Source organism: Chelonoidis abingdonii, chromosome 16 (assembly GCF_003597395.2).
Source record: "Chelonoidis abingdonii isolate Lonesome George chromosome 16, CheloAbing_2.0, whole genome shotgun sequence".
In the NCBI taxonomy this organism is placed as follows: Eukaryota; Metazoa; Chordata; order Testudines; family Testudinidae; genus Chelonoidis; species Chelonoidis abingdonii.
In genome coordinates, this window is record NC_133784.1 from 8,313,049 (window position 1) to 8,331,884 (window position 18,836).

Consider the following 18,836-nt stretch of genomic DNA (forward strand, 5'->3'; position numbering starts at 1 on the left):
CTCTGTTCCTGCTCTTCTCTCTGGCTGCTAGGTTCCCAGTTCTACCAGCCTTCGTGCTGATATCCCCAAATCACATGGACAGTGACACCTGTCATAACCATGGGGGTTTACTCACTTCATCCACAGAAACTTTCCTTCCCAAGGTGCCATATCCCCTCTCTCCGCTGTGCACACGTGTCCTGCCTTCTTGTGCTTTATACACTAACAGAGCATGTACACACAGTGTGCTGACTGCACAGCTTGCCGTTTTCAGAGTCAAATGCACTTTTTGCTGGATTTATGCTTCTCCCCAGCAAAAGATATTTTGCCTTCCCAAAATTCACCTTCCAACTCCCACGCCACCCAATTGAGCTACAGAGTTGTTCAGCACATAAGGCCAGGTTTTTTTTCAATAATGGTGAGTGCATTCCCTCTCCCACCGCTCTAATACTCAAAGGCAGCTAAAATCTTTTTTTAAAATACTTGCCAGAAAGCAAGTGTGAATAGCAGGAGCCCAAACTGTGAGGTTTGCAGAGCTGGGAGTGACTGCAAACAGTGTGAAAAGAGAAACCATTGTATAGCCTTAGTTGGGGCTGCCTCTACCATCATTTTTGCTGCTCGCTTCCTAAAGTGCCAAGTAAAATAATTGCCTTTAGGCAACATTTGTCCTGTTGCTAGAAGTGTGAAAAGAATGAAATAACCAGCGTGCAGACCTTCAATGTTGCCAATGCCCTGTACGCAGGGAACGCAGAAAAGCATGTCTATGCACAGCGGTATGCGGTAAGAGTCCTCCAGCCAGCACAAATACATAGTCTCTCACATGATGGGGAATTGCCACAGGGTCGGAACGTGGCTCACCACTTCATTGCAGTAGCATTTCTTTGGGTTTGCAGTGGCTTAGCTGGGAGCAGCACTGGGCTCCATGTGTTCAGATCTAACCAGACTTGGTCTACGAGGGTTTAAATGCATGTCAGATCTGAACATGTGCAATAGGTCTGAAAATAGCAGTGTAAATGGTTCTCAGACTTACTTGATCACACCTCCCTTCTTTGTGGCTGTAGTAGTTTACGACCCCCAACTCTGAGTGCTGCCCTGCAGTCACTGCTCTGCAACTGCCCAGCTCTAAATGTGTAAAGTGAATTTTTTTCCCCTAAAGCTTCTCATGGCCCCCAGAATACATTCTGCACCCCCAGTTTGAGAACCTCTGGTGTAAGAAGTCTCTGTCTCCCTGCTGGGCAGAGGGAGGGGAAGGTGGCACTGTATTCAGCCGACAGAATGGCAATGCATTAGTTTTCTAAGAATTAGGGCTGGGGTTCAGAGTAGTTGCCTGAAACATGCAACTCTGTGTGGTGCCAAGACCACTGGGAGGAGGCTAAGTGGTGCTGTTGACACCTCATCCCCACTCAGAGATAAAGGAGGGAGGAGTGGTGGGACCACCCTCATTGTGGATGGCCATAGCCTGTCTGACATTGCTTGAGCTCATTTCTAAGTTATAGGCGACAGCTCACCAGGTCCATTGTGTTCCAGCACCAAGAGGTGGTGTCTCACGTCACAGCAGCTTGGCTGCTGGCCACAGAGGTTCTCTTTGCAGCAGGCTGAACCTTGGTCCTGATAGGATGGGGCACTCCTCTGCAGATCCTCTGATGAGTCTGTCCTCCCTGGGAGGTTGCACAGTAGCTGGCAGTTCAGTGTGACCAGCTGGCACTGCACTGGGAGGGGGACAGAAGGGAATTGAGATTTCTGGATCAAGAGTAAGGTGATGGCTATGGAATGGAATTGTTCCTGGTGTCATTTTAGACAGGACAGTATCCTACATCAAAGCTGGCTGCTTCTTTCCTTACCATCACCTCACACTAATTTCAGATCCTCCCTCCTTCCCTTTGCCAAGCGTCCAGATCAGGCCTCCCTCCTGGAAGGGCAACGAATTAGCTCCCTCCTTTTGTCCTATATTGTTGCAATGAATTTGCTTCCCCTCTCCTCATGCCTACAATCTCCTTTCCCTGCTATCTCTCAGTGCTGGAGGATCTTCCTGCCAGCAGCCTGGCCCTCTAGAAAATGAGCCCCTATCCCCTCCTGTAGTTCAGTTCTGCCCCACCCCCGTGCATCCTACATTGCCATTCTTGTCAACAACTTGGGCTTTGGTGCTAAATCCACCTGTCTCCTTCCAGGGCTAGGCTGACTCCTCCAGCTCAGCAGAGTGCTGCGGGGGTGGGGGGGTGTTCCTAGTCCCATCTTGCACAGTCACATTGCTGCTGGGGTCCCAATGGCTATAGGCAGAAACTGCCCTTTCCATGTCTCTTCTGATAAGTAAACTGAAGCCACTGAACAGCAGCTCTCCAGGGTGAGAAGTCTCCACCCACTGCTGCATGTCTGCCCCTGCTAACTCCACCCTTCACTCCATAACTTTGGCAAAATCACTAGTCCTGCCATTCCCACCCTTGCAGCACTGCCTGAGTACCCCACAGCCTCAGCTGCTGTTGTCTTGGCTCCCGCAGCTCATCTCCATGGCCTGTGGCTAGTATGTGGCTTAAATCAGGGCAGGTTGAGTGGATAACAAGTCCAGCTGAGTTCAGAGGAAGTTCAGTCTTTTCCAGGGAGCAGACCAGCTGAGGCCAGACTGTGCTTTCACACTCCAGGACGTGCCAGTGTCTTCTGCTGGCAAGGGGAGGGGGATGCTCAGGCCCCAGGAGCTGCTCTGCTTTGAGCAGGAGCAGCACTTTTCAGGCCTTTAGGCACCAGCAACAAGAGCCAAGTGCTCCTCTTCCTCCTGTCTGCAGAGTCACAGAGACAGGGTGAATGAACTCCTAGATAAGGGAGAACTCGCACTGTGGCTCAGGAGACGTGGCTGCCCCTAGGTTTCCCTTGGCTGTATTACCTGGACTTGCTGCTGGTGTCTGTGGGGCAGGCTGAGGAGCATAGCATTCAGCTCTATTCTCCCCACATCTTGGGCGCAAGGCCATACTGAAAACAGGGCCACCAGGCCTTTGGGACACTGACACTCCCCCTAAGCGAGGCAAGGATCCACACTTTTTTGCCCCGGAGAAGACAACGGGGGAAATTCAGCCAGCAGTTTTCACACAGCCCTTCCATGGGCCAACTTCCCACCCTAGCGATGGGAATGTCCCACTAGAGAGAATGGGACTGGCCCATTGCTTTCAGCAGGGCTTGTAGGTCACACATTTACACCGCCTGTCTCAGGAGTGTTCAGGGCTTTGAACCCAGCTCATGGATCACATGTTTACACCACCTGGCTCAGGAGCACCCTGGCTACCATGTTCCTCTCAGGAGCAGGCAGAGAAGACAAGCTGCAACCGCAAAGCCCTAACGATAGAGATTTACTTGTTACCACTGACAGCACTCCATTGCATAGTTAGGTGGCATTCAATTCCCCAGTCCCCCTCGTCCATGTGGGTGCTGCAGCTCCCAGTGCTGGGTTCAAGTCTACAGCCACCCTGCCTCTAGTTCAATCGCAGGGAGATCAGAGAGACAAGCCACAGAGAGTGGGCACGCCAGCTAGAGACAAACTAAGCCCTTTCCCTTGGCAATGGCAAGGGACAGAAGGAAACAGAGGTTGAGGAATGAGCTGGAAACCAGAAGCCACCGCATCCCAGCAGCAGGGAGAAGCGAGCAAGCAGCATCAGAGCCGAGGCTTGTGCTGGTGGGATTCAGATGTGTCATACAAGCTGAGCAGACGGTCGGCCTCCCGCCAGCCCGACAGAAGGGCACCATGCGTAGTGGAGTAGAAAGTCCGATGCGTGGCTTCTCCAGCAAAGAGAACCTGCAGCAGCTGCAATGGGAAGAGCAGAAGCAGGCATGAGCACAGCACTTGCAGGGTTAATCACACTGTTCTTGGACTCATGTGGAAAGGCGGGTGCATGCCCCTTTCTGGGATAATCGTCCAGCTTCCCATAGGATGTGTGACGTACACAGAACCAGGGAGTGGGACTACCAGGGCGGTCCCCACTGCAGCCGCAGCTTTGTGCATGCACTGCACTACGTACACCACACCTCCCATGGAACTTCCCACGCTGAGGACAGCAAACGTCCCAGTGACCTGCCCAGGGCCACGGTGCCTAGGGCATTTTGTTGAGCCATTCATAAGGGCTTTGCTGTAATACGCCCATGCCCAGGCCAAGCCTAATGTAGCTTCATTATGGCTGGGGGAAGCCCAGATCCCACATCCTTCTAGTTTAGCTCTTGATGAATGGGGTTTTGTTAAGCAGTGGCTTCCCTGGGTATTTCAATGCCAAGCTGCCCTCCCCATTTCCCTTGGCACATGCGCCAATGCTGTAGCTGTCATTTTGGTGCTGTGCTGCAGCCAAGGATTCGGCATTTTTGCCATCAGTACATCTAGCCCTGCTCAGAGTTGACAAATGCCAGCATCTGGTGTGTCGTCCATCCCCTCGTTAGCCCTGCCAGACCTCCGGCTGCACTAGTGCAAGGGGGAAGATTTCCCCATGGCGGCGAAGCCTGTTTCAATGCCCCGTGCTATGCCAGCCAACTGGGGAGAAACACTCCATCCCCCAGCGGAGGGGGACAATGCACCAGCTGGGTCCTGACAGTCAGACTAGAGGGAGCAGGGAGAGATGGTGGGGAGAAGACAGACACCAGACAGGACCGTCACAACCAAACAAAGGCAGCTAATTCCCATCTCCAACCCCCAACGGCAACTGAGGTTGTTCACCCCACAGGCCATGCAGATGGAACACTGCACTCCTTTGCTACCGTACCCAGGTGTGAAAGCAAAGCCATTACCCGGGGGTCAGCTGCGTCCTCGGGAAGGGGTTGAGCCAGTGCATCAATGTCATCTCCTGAACTGCCGACAGCCACGTAACTGTAGGAGCCCCTGGTGTAGGGAGCGCTGTGCCACTGAGATCGCATCACCTTCTTCGGCGGGGCGAGGTGAGGGTTCCCTGAACCACAAACACAGCAGCTGAACACCCGGCAAGGGGCCCGGCATCTCAGAGCACAAGCAGCATTCATAGGGCATCAGGTGCTAGAACTCTGCACAGACATGCAGAGCTGGTCTGCAACTCACCCTAGTAACCAGTTCAGGATTATAACAGGGCTTCAAAGTGAACAATAAGGGGCCATGCAGGAAGGGGTAATTTGGGATCCTACCCAGCATGCAGGAGCTGTGCTAACAGACGAGGAGGGGGATAATGCCACCTGCTTATGCATCATTTACATACCAGGGCATGGCTGAAGAGCCCAGCTCACTATTCCACATCCTATAGGCACCTGTCTCCACAGTCAGCTCTGCAAAGCAATGCAGGGCTTTGCTCTTCAACTAACGCAGCAAAGTTGGAATCTCAACAGCTGCTGTCACCCCAGGCGAGCTCTCCCTTGCATGGTGGGTGGCTCACTTCCTACGGTGGGACTCCGACGGCGTGGAGCCCTTGGCTTCTGGTTCATGACCTCCATTTTCAAAAGGGGCTAGTGCTTTTGGGGGCCTCAGCTGGAGGCACCAGGGAGAGGCCTGATTTCCAGAGGGAGGGTGCTCAGCACTTGCTGAAAAGCAGGTCCCTTTAAGGGAAGTCAAACTGAGACCCCAGGCAGCGAGGCCCCAACATCACTAGTCCCTTTGAAAGCTCAGGCCAATGAACTGAAGAGTTCACATGTGGGCCAGTAGGGGGGGTTACCTGTTAGTTTATGGATGACATCAGTTAAGGCCCTAAGAACTGCAGCGTCACTGAGGGTCTCCATGTACTCAGATTCCTTCCCAGCAATAAAGCCACAGAGGACGTGCCCATACCTAAGAAAAGACAGGTGAGCAGCTTCATTCCAGAGAAAAGATCTGCTAGGCACGGGGGGACCCTGGTACAACTAGGTAAACAGCTGGGGGCCACAACTCCGCTGAAAGCAAAGATGGCTGCTGGGAATCTGGCAATGTTAGGAAACCTGCAGGCTGGCACTTCAGCCAGCAGGGAAACTGAGGCACAGCTGGCTGGTGCTGTGGCCCAAAACTCCCAGGTGTGGTGAGTCACTAGTAGAGTTAGGAAATAGCTGTGGGCCAGGACTTTGCTGGGAGCAGGGCAGACTCAGGGTGGCAAGAAATCTGGTTTCACGCTTTCAGGGGTGACAGAACCCTTTGGATAAATACCATGACAATGGAGGGGTGGGTGGAGTGAGTTGGAAGGTCTGATGGGAGACAGCGTAACCTATGCCAGTGGGTGTTAGGGGCTCTTAGGGTCACAGTTGCACTCTGCGGCTGCTTGGCAGAGCTCCGAGCAGCACTGGAGCTGCCTGATGGCAAACTCAGGAGGGCAACACTGAACTAGTTACATCTGGCCCACTCTCAGAAAATTCTCTATGCTGCTACAAGGACAAGAACCAAGGGTTTTACATAAACTGGAGTGGACAAATCAATTCTGCAAGGCCCGGTCAGTAACATTAATTGCTCTGTATTCTCTGGCATCCTGTCCACTTAGCTGGTGTGACAAACCCAAACCAGTGGTGTACAGGAGTCTGGTAGAGGGCAAATATACTGGTCACTGGATGAGTAGTTTTCTGTTCCCTGAATGACTAGAGCAGGGGCTGCATTAAAGTAATCAGGAACCTCCTAGAATCAATTAAGGCAGACAGGCTGATTAGAACAGCTGTAGCCAATCAAGGCAGGCTAATCAGGGCACCTAGTTTAAAAAGAACAGGAGTACTTGTGGCACCTTAGAGACTAACAAATTTATTTCAGCATCAGCTTTCGTGAGCTTACATGCACATCTACCAACGTGATATATACCATCATGTGCCAGCAATGCCCCTCTGCCATATATGTTGGCCAAACCGGACAGTCTCTACGCAAAAGAATAAATGGACACAAATCCGACATCAGGAATCAGAACATTCAAAAATCAGTGGGAGAAGACTTCAACCTCTCTAACCACTCAGTGACAGACTTGAAGGGGGCACTTCTGCAACAAAAATACTTCAAAAACAGACTCCAAAAAGAGACTGCTGAACTCAAATTAATATGCAAATTAGATACAATTAACTTAGGTTTATAACAGAGACTGGGCGGGGGTGAGAGAAGGTGGATGGGGTCATACACTCATGAATCTATTCCCTATGTTAAGTTCCTCACAACCTTCTATGGGCCACTCAATTATCATTTCAAAAGTTTTTTTTTCTCTTGCTGATGATAGCCATCTCATGTGATTAGACTTTCCTGTTTGGTATGCATACTTCCACATTTTCATGTTCCTGTATGTATAAATATCTCCTGTCTGTGTGTTCCATCTATGCATCCGAAGAAGTGGGCTGTAGCTCACGAAAGCTTATGCTGAAATAAATTTGTTAGTCTCTAGGTGCCACAAGTACTCCTGTTCTTTTTGCAGATACAGACTAACACGGCTGCTACTCTGAAACCCGGGTTTAAAAAAGGAGCTCACTCCAGTCAGAGAGGGAGGAGCCAGAGGAGAGGAAGTGCGTGTGAGGAGCTGGGAGCAAGAGGCACACGGAGCTGAGAGTGAGAGGCTGTGCTGCCAGAGGACTAAGGAGTACAAGCGTTATCAGACACCAGGAGGAAGGTCCTGTGGTAAGGATAAAGAAGGTGTTTGGAAGAGGCCATGGGGAAGTAGCCCAGGGAGGTGTAGCTGTCATGCAACTGTTACAGGAGGCACTATAGACAGCTGCAATCCACACGGCCCTGGGCTGGAACCTGGAGTAGAGAGTGGGCCCGGGTTCCCCCCAAACCTCCCAACTCCTGATCAGACACAGGAGAAGTTGACCCAGACTGTGGGGAAGATCACTGAGGTGAGCAAATCGACCAATAAGCGCAGGACCCACCAAGGTAGAGGAGGAAATTTGTCACACTGGGTACTGACAGTTCTCAAAGGGCTGAGTGGGTAGAGTTTGCGGATGGCTCCAATGAGAAAAGCCCACAACAATTCCATGAACCAGTCCCTGAATGACAGAGAACTGTGGGACTGGTGTGTGGCACTCTCGTGAGCTGAACTGTACCATCTGTTCTAACCCAGAGCACCCCCAGAAGCCAGTTACCATGCCTCAACTCAGGCCCCCACATACCGTTCCGGTGGCTGGAGGACCAAGAAGACGATAAGTTTTCTGAACCAGCTGGCCTGCAGGTCGGTCCCAGCCTCAACCAGAGGAGACTCGTCCTCCCAGACAACCTCAATCAGCTGGCAGTCCGGTGGCCAAAATGGCTGCTCAAACTCCAGGAAGATCTTGTTGTTCGTCCCGAAGCCGAGCTGTCTAATGGCGTCTGCTTTCCGGGGTGGCAATGGAGGGTCGATAAAGGTCTCATGATGCTCTTTAAGGAACCCTACGAACATAGGTGGTGAGTTATATAGGCCTGTGGCACTCATGCTCCACCACTGTTCAGGAATGTGGGCCAGGCTCCACCAATGTTTGAGCTTATATTGTACATACATTTTGATATGAACAATAGGTCTGTTCACAATTGTCCACTAAGCATCAACTTGAAGGGCACGCTTAACCTTATTTTTTAAGGTAGCGCTACCCTGTGTCATGAAAAACAGGCTAAATTATCAAGGTGCTTTTGCAATGCACAGTCTTCCAACAGTCTGCATACACAATGATGTGGGACTGTGATGGAGACCCACATCATTTTCATCATTGTCTAAGCAGAAGGTTGAAAGTCCGTGTCGTGAATTCACCCACTCTGCACCGCTGCATCTCTTACAAACATGGCCCTAATCCGGCTTCATTTGAAAGGCATCTGTACACTGTTTGAGTGCCTGAGGGGAAAAACACGCAACTTCAATTTGGTGGTCAGTTTGGGGTATGATCATGTTTAGCACAATACTCGATTATTTTATACTCTTTAAAGTATATAATTGGTTGTATAAGCGCACAACAAAATATAATGTATTGAAGCAGGCAAGTGCTGCTTCTGACTTTCCACTTCTAAAGTGGCCCATATAAACTTGTGGCGCTTTCTGATCAGTCTGCAAAAAACTGTTCTGAAAAGAAGATCTTTATATTTTCTATGAAGGCCGAATCGACATTTAATCTGGATTCCAAGACTGGAGATACGCATTGTGTGGTTTTACATCACACAAAAAATCCTCCTGTCACAAGGAAGCGGTAATGAAGTATGCTGCTCTGCAATCGCAGGTAAATCTTTCTGCACCGATGTCAGCCAGTTACAGAGAAGAACCACAATCAGCTAGGAATGCACTATACAACATTTTTAACAGCGTTCAGTACCTAGCTCAACAAGGCATAGCATTACGTAGACATAATGAGAGTGATTCAAATTTGACGCAGCCCTTGTTGCTATGCAGTAAGATTCAGAGGAACTGAGACAGTGACTGTCACATGAGGTTTTTAACGAAATAATCGAAACAATGGCAGTGATGGTGCTAAGAAAAATTGTGCAAAAGATAAAGGCTTCTAAGTTTTACGCCATTGTAATGGATGAGCCAGTCATGTGTCCACTAAATTTAGTGGGGTCCAAGCCAGAGTAAAGGATCGAGAGCCAAGAGTGGAATTTATGCACTGTGCTGCACATTCCCTTAACCTTGCCACGCAGGATGCCCTGCATAATATTCCAGAATGTTGTGATATGTTTTCAATGGTGAAAGATCTCATCAATGCCCACAGGGAGTCATCAAAGCATATGACAGCATTCAGAGAGTTTCAGAGTGACGGGGAGCCTTCTTTAAGACCACTGTGCCCAACAAGATGGGCACTAAGAATCAGCAGCATTAAATCACTGCTCAACAACTAAGAGGACATGATGAACTGCCTGGATGAATTTAGTCACTCTTCAGATGAATTGGGCTCAAAATGCAGTGGATTCTTGAAGCGACTTTAATCTTTTTCAATGTACCTTACACTAACAGTTCTTCTGAAATCCATGGGTTCTGTAGAAAAAGTTAATGCACAAATTCAAAGCCCAAACGTGTCACTGGCAAGCGTTATGAAGAACGTGTTGCACGAGGTGTTGAGTGGGATGCGCACCGACTCATTATACAATCACTTCTGGGAAACAACGGTAGGTAAGGCAAGAAATCTTTATTTACTTGATCCTACGTTCCTGAGAAAACACAAGCCACCAAGATGGCTCGACCAAGGAAGCTTTCCTCACACTTTCAGTGACCCCAAACATATTTTCATGAAACATATGTCAGGATCATTGATGCTTGCAAAGTTGTTATTGAACAGAGGTTTTCAACAGAAAGCTTTACATTCCCAGTAAAATTGGAGAAGCATATAACTGATGCAATAAATGGCTCAAAACAGGACAGTGTCCCAATAAGTGACGCTGTCCATGGAGACATTAACACAGAGAGGCTCTCTCTTCATGTAGAAATGTTGAGTGATATTTGCAGATCGAGGAATTGCCAGCTTCATTTGGTGAGCGAAGTGAAGCAATTTCTGAAACAAAATGAAGGCTTGAGTGACGTTTTTGTCCAAAGTTACAATTCTCCTGAAATTGTGCTATGCAATTCTAACTACAACCTGCACCGCTGAGCGATCATTCCGTTTCCTGTGCAGACTGAAAAATTATTTGCGAATGACAATGGGCCAAGAACATCTAAATCACTTGGCATTTCTGCACATTCACAAGAACTCTACCTCTGATTGGACATTGCAAGTCTCCTGGATGAATTCTTTTCAAGAACCAAACAACGACGAAAAGTGTTTGCTGCCTCCTGAATGCTAAAGAAGGGATCTGACTCGGGGGAGAGAGCGGGACCTTGCCGGACAGGCTAGATTTAACCCCCAGACTGACTGCAGTTAGCCCTGCCCCTGCTTGGCTGGGGGCGGGGCAGGAAGCCATCCATCCAGGGCTCTACCACCGGGAAGACAATGGGCTTGGGTCATGTTTTGCTCCTGTAGGATAGGCAGAGGCCGAAAGAGCTTTAAAGGGACCGGTTCTTTGCTGCAGAGATAGCAGGGATGTCCTGTTTGGGAGAGCACTCCTTGGCTAGCTGAGATGTGGATGGGGCATTCTCAGCCTTTCACACACTCAGATGGGGTGTGAAGAGCTTCCTTCTTCAGTGCTGGGCTGAAACAGGAGACAAACAGAATTTTTAAACAGCTCCGAGTACCACGGCCTTCTCCTTAACTGGCTAGGAGACACTGTCTGGAGGCCCTGCCAGAGCGGGCAGGACCCAAACGTCCCAGCCTCCTCCCAGAGCTGCAAACAGAGCTATCACCCTCTCTCTTCCTCGGCGGGTCCCCTCAGCTCTCACGCAGCTGCTCCGCATCTTGCCAAGGGCTGCTCAGCAGGGCTGACAGCTCATTGTGTCTCCCCCTTGCAGGGCCACCCAGAGGATTCAGGGGTCTGGGGCAAAGCAATTTGGGGGCCCCTTCCATTAAAAAAAGTTGCAATACTATAGAACACTATATTCTTCTGGGGGCCCCTGCAGGGCCTGGGGCAAATTGCTCCACTTGCCCCCTCCTTTGGGCATCCCTGCTCCCTTGCTGAGCGGCATGCGCTCTGTCCCCTGACCTTCCCAAGCTTCCTGGGGTTTCTGTTCCCCTCGTATGTGGCGAGCTGGCACATCCTGGCTGACAGGCATCTGTCCCCACTGAGATTATACCCAGCATGGCAGCAGGGTCAATTCCTGGGCTTGGTCAGAGGAAGTTAAACTGCTGCTGTCCCTGGCACTGCTGCAGCAGCTACAGCCAGCGATCCTGCCCCGCAAGGTGCCCTTCGCAGAGCTGCCTCCCAGCCCGTTGGATGGGCTCCACCTCACTTGGGCATTGGCACGCTGAGATACACTGCAGAAGGGCAGCTAGCCCCTCGCCTTGGTCTCTGCTACAGAGAGCAGACTGACCCATACGTGCCTCCTGGCAGCCTTACCAGCTATCCCAGCACCCTCCAAGTCTTGGCTCTTTATAAAAGACACAAGCATTGTTTGAAGTGGCCAGGGCCACTTCTCTGCTCTGGATGCATAGCTGTGATAGCCCACAGTCCTTCGTCATTAAGCACCCAGGCCTCTGAATAATTGAGCGTGGCATGGATGCCACCCAGCACCATGGTCTCGGCCTCATCCACAGCCTGAGCGTGCAGTTGCTGCAGGGAGACCAGGTCAGGGCAGAGGGACCTGGCCAAGTTCCACACCCACCCAATTGCTCCTGGGAGTCAGTTCCGGTCGTGGGCTGTTAGCTGGGAGAACTCCATCCTGCACTGCCCAGCTGTCAGTGCCCCTGCTACAGCAGGACGGAGCTGGCAAGGGCGGGCGTGGCTGGCACAGCCCAGAGTCACATATTTGGTGGGTGCTGAACAGGGTGGATACAAATCAATGATTTCAAAAAACAAAACAAAAAAACAAAAAAAATCTGATTTTTTTAAATTTAAATCAGATTTTTTTGATAAAATGCTTTTTGAGGAAAAAAATCTAAAGATTAGTTTTAATTAAGATACGTTATTGATCAAAGATATCTCATCATGGAATAGGGATTATAAATTCTAATTCTATAGTATGAGACAGTATATTCATGTAATGTTTAAGAAAAGTTTTGTAAATGAGCTCCAATAGTTCATGGATTAGGGACCCAATCTTATGTGGTTCCAGGGGCTTCTGTATCGATTAATTAGGTTAATCTTTCTATCTACCCAATGGGACTCAGTGCTCGGTCTAGAAGATACCATCAGAGATGCTTAGTTTTGCAGTTCTCAAACTGAGGATGTGTCTCCAGAGATAAAGTGCTTGTTAAGAGCAAAAATGTTTTTAATAAATATATAGAAGTGAGAAATAACAGACCTCAAAGCTATTGTCCCTCTGCAAATTTGTGTACACAGAGTCAATCCCTTATCTCTCTCTAAAAGTGAAAAAAGTTTCAGAAAGTTCAGTGAAGAAGAAGATTGTTGGGGGCTGAATAGATCTGGACAAGGAGAAGAAGTCTGGAGATAAATGTGAGAAGGGAGGGACAGGCAGCAGAAACAAAAGTGAAACGTTTGAGCAGCATATTCCAGAAGTCTTGAGGTCTTTCTGAGTGTAGCCTTCATTGATCTGAGATCTACCATACCATTCTCTCACTAGAAGGGAAAAACCTATAATGGCAGCAGGCCATAAAAGAGACCCAGTTTGGGAATATTTTAATGAAGTTCCTCTACCTGTAAGTAAGACAGACGTGTGCAAAAGGCAAACAGTGCAACAAAGAAATGCAAGGCCTGGTTTCCCAAATGAAGCAACATCACGAGAAGTGTTCCTTCTCAGGAAGAAGCTGCGGTGAAGATGATGAAAGGAACATGTCTGAACATGCGGCATCTTCAGGTTGGTAACAACCAACAAGAATGCACTTTTATGTAGAAATCCATGATTAAAATCGAATCTCCCTGACTAGTGATTTGATTTAAATCAAATCCACCCTGGTGCTGAAGCAGGAGGCACAACATGTGCCCAAGTGCTGGGTCCGCGGGCACCTCATTGTCACATTGCTGCGGCCACTGCAACCCACTGCTGGTGTCTGCGATCATCCGGCAAGGCGTAGGCCTGGATGGTAGGAACCCGTGGGCCAAGATGGACAATCCATCAAGGGGCCTCCAAAAGCGAGGCTGTCTTCAGGGCCCTTGGTGAGACATGCAGCCACGTCTCTGCCCAAAGGGGCCCTGCACACTGGGTCTCTGGGGTGGGGGAGTTCTCACATCTGCCCCCTGCGGGAACCAGCTGGGGGATTACTGATCGGGTTCACCCAGCATCAGGGCAGGGATCTGCGTGCCCTTCCCAGCCAGCCCTCCCCATGGGAAGCCTCTCAAGTCTGACTGGCTAGAAGGCTTTTCCCTCAGTGTGCACAAGGGCTGCCCCCATTTATCCTGCCACTCCCTCTGGGCGTGAGTGATGGAATGCCCTCTGGTACTGCCCAGCCTGTGCTCTCTGTTCAGCTGGACATGGGCCCCTCAGCTTCTTCGGAAAGTACAGAGATACCACCCAAGGGGCTTTCTCCTCCTGGGTTTGGACACTGGAGGTTTGGGTCTTCTCTGCCCTGAGACTCTCTGGGGCCAGTAGATCTAGCAAAGCGCAGCCCAGGGGACAGCTGAGCGAGGGGAACGGGGTCTGCCAGCTTGTGTTCGTTTTACAATGCAGTTCAATTTGGTTTCTCTTGCACAGAGCCCCTTGGTGGGGGAGGGAAGGCTGGGTTATTATCAGAGCTCCTTCCTCCCTGGCAAAACACCCCGCAATGAGGTTTCATCAGGGCTCAGTTTGGAAGGAGAGACAATGCCACAGCTGGGGCATCAGGGCAGAGCTGCCCTTCCCGTGGGCAGAAGACAAGCCAGTGAGCCCAGGCAGGGCAGGGCCTGGCCAAGCCCACCCATGGGGCAGCATCTGGTTCACCAGAGAGAAGCCATGGCGGGAACAGATGGGAGCGAAAAGCTTGGGAGCAAGGGGGGCGCGAGGCGGTTCACCTAGAGGCACTGTGATGATGACGTGATCTGCCAAGAACCTCTCGCCGTCCTCACACTCCACCTGGACCGGGAACGTCCGCCCCTCTTGGCTCTCCTCCCGGTAGGAGCCGCCCCAGCGAACCACCATCACTGGCTTGTGGAACAGCACGCTCTCCTTGGGCAGTGAGGTCAGCATGCAATCCGGCAGGCCTCCATAGCCGCTGCGGGAGAGGAAGCGCGCAGCGCCAGCACGTCAGCCTGGGGCTCACTGGGGGCCAATGGCCTCCTCCTCAAGCTCAGACAGACCCACACGCAAGTTCAGCTGCCTCCCCACACGGAAAGGCCCAGAGCAGCCTCAGTGCCCCAGACCAGGTTTAGGAGAGAGGGGCAGCAGAGTGGGCTTTAAATCATCCCCTCTCTGCTCCCTAGGAGCCTGACACCCCCTCACAGCCTTCCTTGCTGCTGGAGCTGCCCTGGACTACTGGGGTGCCCCAGCACATGGGCAACTGAATGAGTGCTTGGCTCCCTCTGTGCAGGGCAGACGAGAGAAATACCCGGAGAGGGAAGAAGAGGAGTGGGGAAGACAGACACACAGACAGGCACAGGCATGCCAGTGGGAGACACAATGCATGAGCATTTCCACAACTTTCTAGGGGTCTGGGGGGGCCTCTTTTTACGGCCAGTGTTCCCCAAAATGGCACCACCACAAGGACCCCTGCCCCCAAGGCTGACATATTGGGCTCTGCACCCTGCTACCCAGTGAGCCGGCAGTGTTATTACCGTTTTGCACAGACATAGGGGACAAGCCAAGCATCTGGCAGCGCAGGGTAACACCAGCCCGCCCTGGACACACCAGAGGCCACTCCTGCTGGGACAGCGGCACAAACAACATTGCAACAAGGTCGCTGCTTCCTGAGCAGCCAAGGCCGTGCTCCCAGCTGTCCGTGGACACAGCCCTATGGAAACACTCCCCTGCCTGCATTCCCCGTTTTAAGTCACCCTCTGGCTCAGAAAAGAGCTCTCAGCTCCTCCTAAACAAGGGACGCAGCCCCTGTAATACTGGGCCCGGTGCAACACCTGCAAGAGCCTTTCCCACTGCCGTCCACGGGAGAAAGCCCAGCTCACCTTCCCCTTGCCAGCTCCAGGCTTGGGGGGCCAGCTGGGACTGCAGGCTCCCTGCGCTGCGGGCAGAGGGCTAAGAGTCAGTCCTTTGCTCTGCAGGGCCATTTTTAAAAGCGGAGGCTGGGCTGTTTGTAAAGCCTGGAAGGGGGAGCTGGGCTCTCCCACTCTGTGGGACTCTACTTAGGATGGGCAGACTCTGCGCCAGGTTGCTCTCAAAGCCTGCAAGTGCTGAGAAAGCACAGCCAGCCCCAGCTTGCCCCACTCACCCAGGGAAGGTGCAGTCCAGGCCGGGGAGCATGGCGTACTCCCCAAAGGGCCCCAGCGCCACGTGATCCATGCTGTGGGTCCCACTCACGCAGCACTCCAGTTTGAAGTACGTGTTGAGGATGGCCAGCTTCAGCCACTTGGTTTCGTCGTCATCCGTCCACTCCTTCACCTGCTGGGCAATCTCCTTCCGCAGATACTCGCCCACACTGGGCACAGAGACCTGTGGCATGTGCAGGAACTCACGCGTCTGGTCCAGCAGGGTGGAGAACAGGTTCCTCACCCCCTCCACCAGCTCTGGGCTCAGGACTCGCCCCGTGTTGGAGTAGAACACCGCGGGCAGGAGGGGGTGGCCCCCCACCTCGATCTTCTGGTTCTCCTCAGACATGGCTTCCTCGTCCAGCAGCCCATAGTCAGATGCCAGCTGGAAGACAGGGTTCTCCTTGGAGGGTCCATGGATCCAGTGTGCACCTATCTCCACCACTTCACTCCCTAGGAGGCAGGGAAAACATTACACAGCACTGGCACAGACTCACCCAGCCTGCTGCCCCCAGCCTGGCACAGCTCCCCACCCTCCTTCCCCAGGGACGCCACCTCAGAGCCTGGCAGAGACCCAGACAGCCTGTTGCCCGCCAACCTGGCACACGCACACACACACACAGCCTGCTGCCCCCAGCCTGGCACAACTCCCTAACCCCCTGCCCCAGAGCCTGGCACAGACACACCCAGCCTGGCACAGCTCCCCCAGCCCCAGGGACACTGCCCTCCTCCAGCCTGGCACAGACACACCCAGCCTGATGCCCCCCAGCCTGGCACAGCTCCCCAATCCCACAATAGGTCTCATCCTGGTCTCTAACAGGTAGACACCAGCTTGGGTCCTCATGTGGAAGGGTTAAGAAGCCCTCAGAGTGGTTGCTCTCACTAGTCATGATAATTCACCCACAGACCACTCAAAGGCAGAGATGGGTTTCAAAGAGCCCCAGGGTGAATCCCCTCACCCACCAATGACAGATGCTGGGATGCAGAGCAAGAAGAAGCTGTATGCCACAGGGACACTGTCCCAGAGCCTGGCGCACGCACACACACACACACAGCTCTCCCCCAGTCCGGCACAACTGCCCAATTCCTGCCCCAGGGACACTGCCCTCCCCATCCCCGCCAGCCTGACACAGACCCACCCAGCCTGTTGCCCCCCAACCTGGCATGCATATACACAGCCTGCTGCCCCCACCCCGGCACAGCTTCCCAACCCCCCACCCCAGAGCCTGACACAGACCCACCTTGCCTGGCACAGCTCCCCAGCCCCAGGGATGCCACCTCCAAGCCTGGCACACACCTACCCTGCCTGGCACAGCTCCCCAGCTCCAGGGATGCCACACCCCACCCCCGCCTGGCACAACTCCCCGGCCCCACAATAGGTCTCATTCTGGTCTCTAACAGGTGGACACCAATTTGGGCCCTCACGCGGGAGGGTTAAGAAGCCCCCAGAGTGGTTGGTCTCACTAGTCATGATCCACCACCCAATGAGAGGGGCTGGGACAGGTGCAGGGCAAGAGGCAGCTGTACGCCACAAGGGCACTGCCCCAGAGCCTGGTACAGACACACCCAGCCTGGCCCAGCTCCCCAATCCTTGCCCCAGGGACGCTGCACCCCGGCACAGCCGCCGGACACTGCCCCAGCCCGGCGGGGTCGGGGCCCAGCTCCCCGCGGGGCCCGGCCGGTACCGAATCGCTGGGAGTAGACGCGGCCCCCGGCCCGGCCCGTGGACTCCAGCAGACGCAGGTTGGGGAAGGCTCGGGAGCTGGAGAGCCGCTGCGCAGCGCCGAGCCCGGCGAGCCCCGCGCCCACCACCAGCACCCGGGGTCGGGCCTCGGCGGCGGCCTCCATCCCGCAACGCGCTGAGCTCAGCAGCGCCCGCCCCGCCGCGCCCCGCCGCCTCCTGGAAGCCACCTCTCCGCCCGTCCGATCCCCCCTCACCGTCCTCCTGCCCGCCCGATCCCGCCCCCTCACCCGATCCGCCCTTCACCGCCCCTGCTCCATGCAGCCTGGCAGATCTCCCCTTTGCCACTCCTGCCTCCTCCAGTCCACCCCATCGCAGCCCTTCTCTGACCTCCTCCCCCCCGATCTCCCTTCACCCGCCTGTCCCCTTCTGCCCGCCCCGTATCCACCCTTCCCGTCTCTGCCCCTCAGCCCGCCCCTTTGCCGCCCTTCACCACCCCCTGCCCCCCAATCTGCCCCCTGCCCCGGATCCACCCCTTCACCGCCCCCTGCCCCATCCAGCCTGCCCGGATCTGCCCCTTCGCCGCCTCCAGCCCGCCCCGATCTGCTCCCTGCCTCCTCCAGCCCGCCCGGATCTGCCCCTTCACCGCCTCTTCTAGCCCTCCCCGATCCGCCCCCTGACCCCTCCTGCCTGCCTCTTTGCCGCCTCCTGCCCCCTCCAGCCTGCCCGGATCTGCCCCTTCACCACCTCCTGCCATCCCAATCCCCCCTTCTCCACCCCCTGCCCCCTCCAGCCCACCCGGATCCACCCCTTCTCCACCCTGATCCACCCCTTCGCCGCCTCCTGCCTGCCCTGATCCGCCCCCTCCAGCCTGCCCCGCCCCGCCCCTTTGCTGCCTCCTGCTCACCCTGATCCGCCCCTTTGCCGCCTCCTGCCCACCCCAATCCACCTCCTCCTGCCCACCCAGATTCGCCCCTTTGCCACCTCTTGTGTCCTCCAGCCTGCTTTGATCTGCCTCTTCTCCGACCCCTGCCCACACCGATCCGCCCCTTCACCACCTCCTGCCCGCCCCGATCCGCCCCTTCACTGCTTCCTGCCTCCTCCTGTGCACCCCAATCCGCCCCTTCACCATCTCCTGTCTTCTCCAGCCCGCCCCGATCTGCCCCTTCACCGCCTCCTGCCCTCCCCAATCCGCCTGGGTCGGGACAGCCAGAGGATGAGGGTGGGGAGCCCAAGGCGGGGGCAGAGCCATTACCCTCACCCAGCACTGGCTAGAGAGAACTCAGCCGGGGCACGCATGGTGCCCTGGCCGTGTCAGACCTGGAGCCCGCAGCCTGCTCCCCAGGGAGCGATTCCACACACAGCAGCAGCCACAGCCCTTTACTGGGACCAGACTTTAGCTCAGACCAAGAGAATGAGCAAGAAAGA

The 18,836-nt window shown here is 53.7% G+C and overlaps 1 protein-coding gene across 1 annotated transcript; it reads right to left on the reverse strand.

Moving 5' to 3' along the window:
- Positions 1 to 3,299: 3,299 nt before the first annotated feature.
- Positions 3,300 to 17,655, reverse strand: PAOX (polyamine oxidase). The gene is made up of 7 exons (XM_032766640.2): positions 17,413 to 17,655; positions 15,691 to 16,180; positions 14,324 to 14,523; positions 8,005 to 8,260; positions 5,622 to 5,734; positions 4,735 to 4,892; positions 3,300 to 3,766 (listed from the first exon to the last, which is right to left on the reverse strand). The coding sequence occupies exons 1-7, from the start codon at positions 17,573 to 17,575 to the stop codon at positions 3,617 to 3,619; spliced, it is 1,530 nt and encodes a 509-aa protein (XP_032622531.1). The 5' UTR covers positions 17,576 to 17,655; the 3' UTR covers positions 3,300 to 3,616.
- Positions 17,656 to 18,836: the final 1,181 nt, after the last annotated feature.

What these genes read in the sequence shown, in the direction of transcription:
- PAOX (XM_032766640.2), bottom strand. Translation starts at nt 17,575, where the DNA reads ATGGAGGCCGCCGCCGAGGCCCGACCCCGGGTGCTGGTGGTGGGCGCG. An exon ending in CTGGACTGCACCTTCCCTGG is followed by an intron (nt 14,524 to 15,690) that starts GTGAGTGGGGCA and finishes CCTCTCCCGCAG; the next exon opens with CGGCTATGGAGGCCTGCCGG. An exon ending in AGGACGCAGCTGACCCCCGG is followed by an intron (nt 3,767 to 4,734) that starts GTAATGGCTTTG and finishes TTCCCATTGCAG; the next exon opens with CTGCTGCAGGTTCTCTTTGC.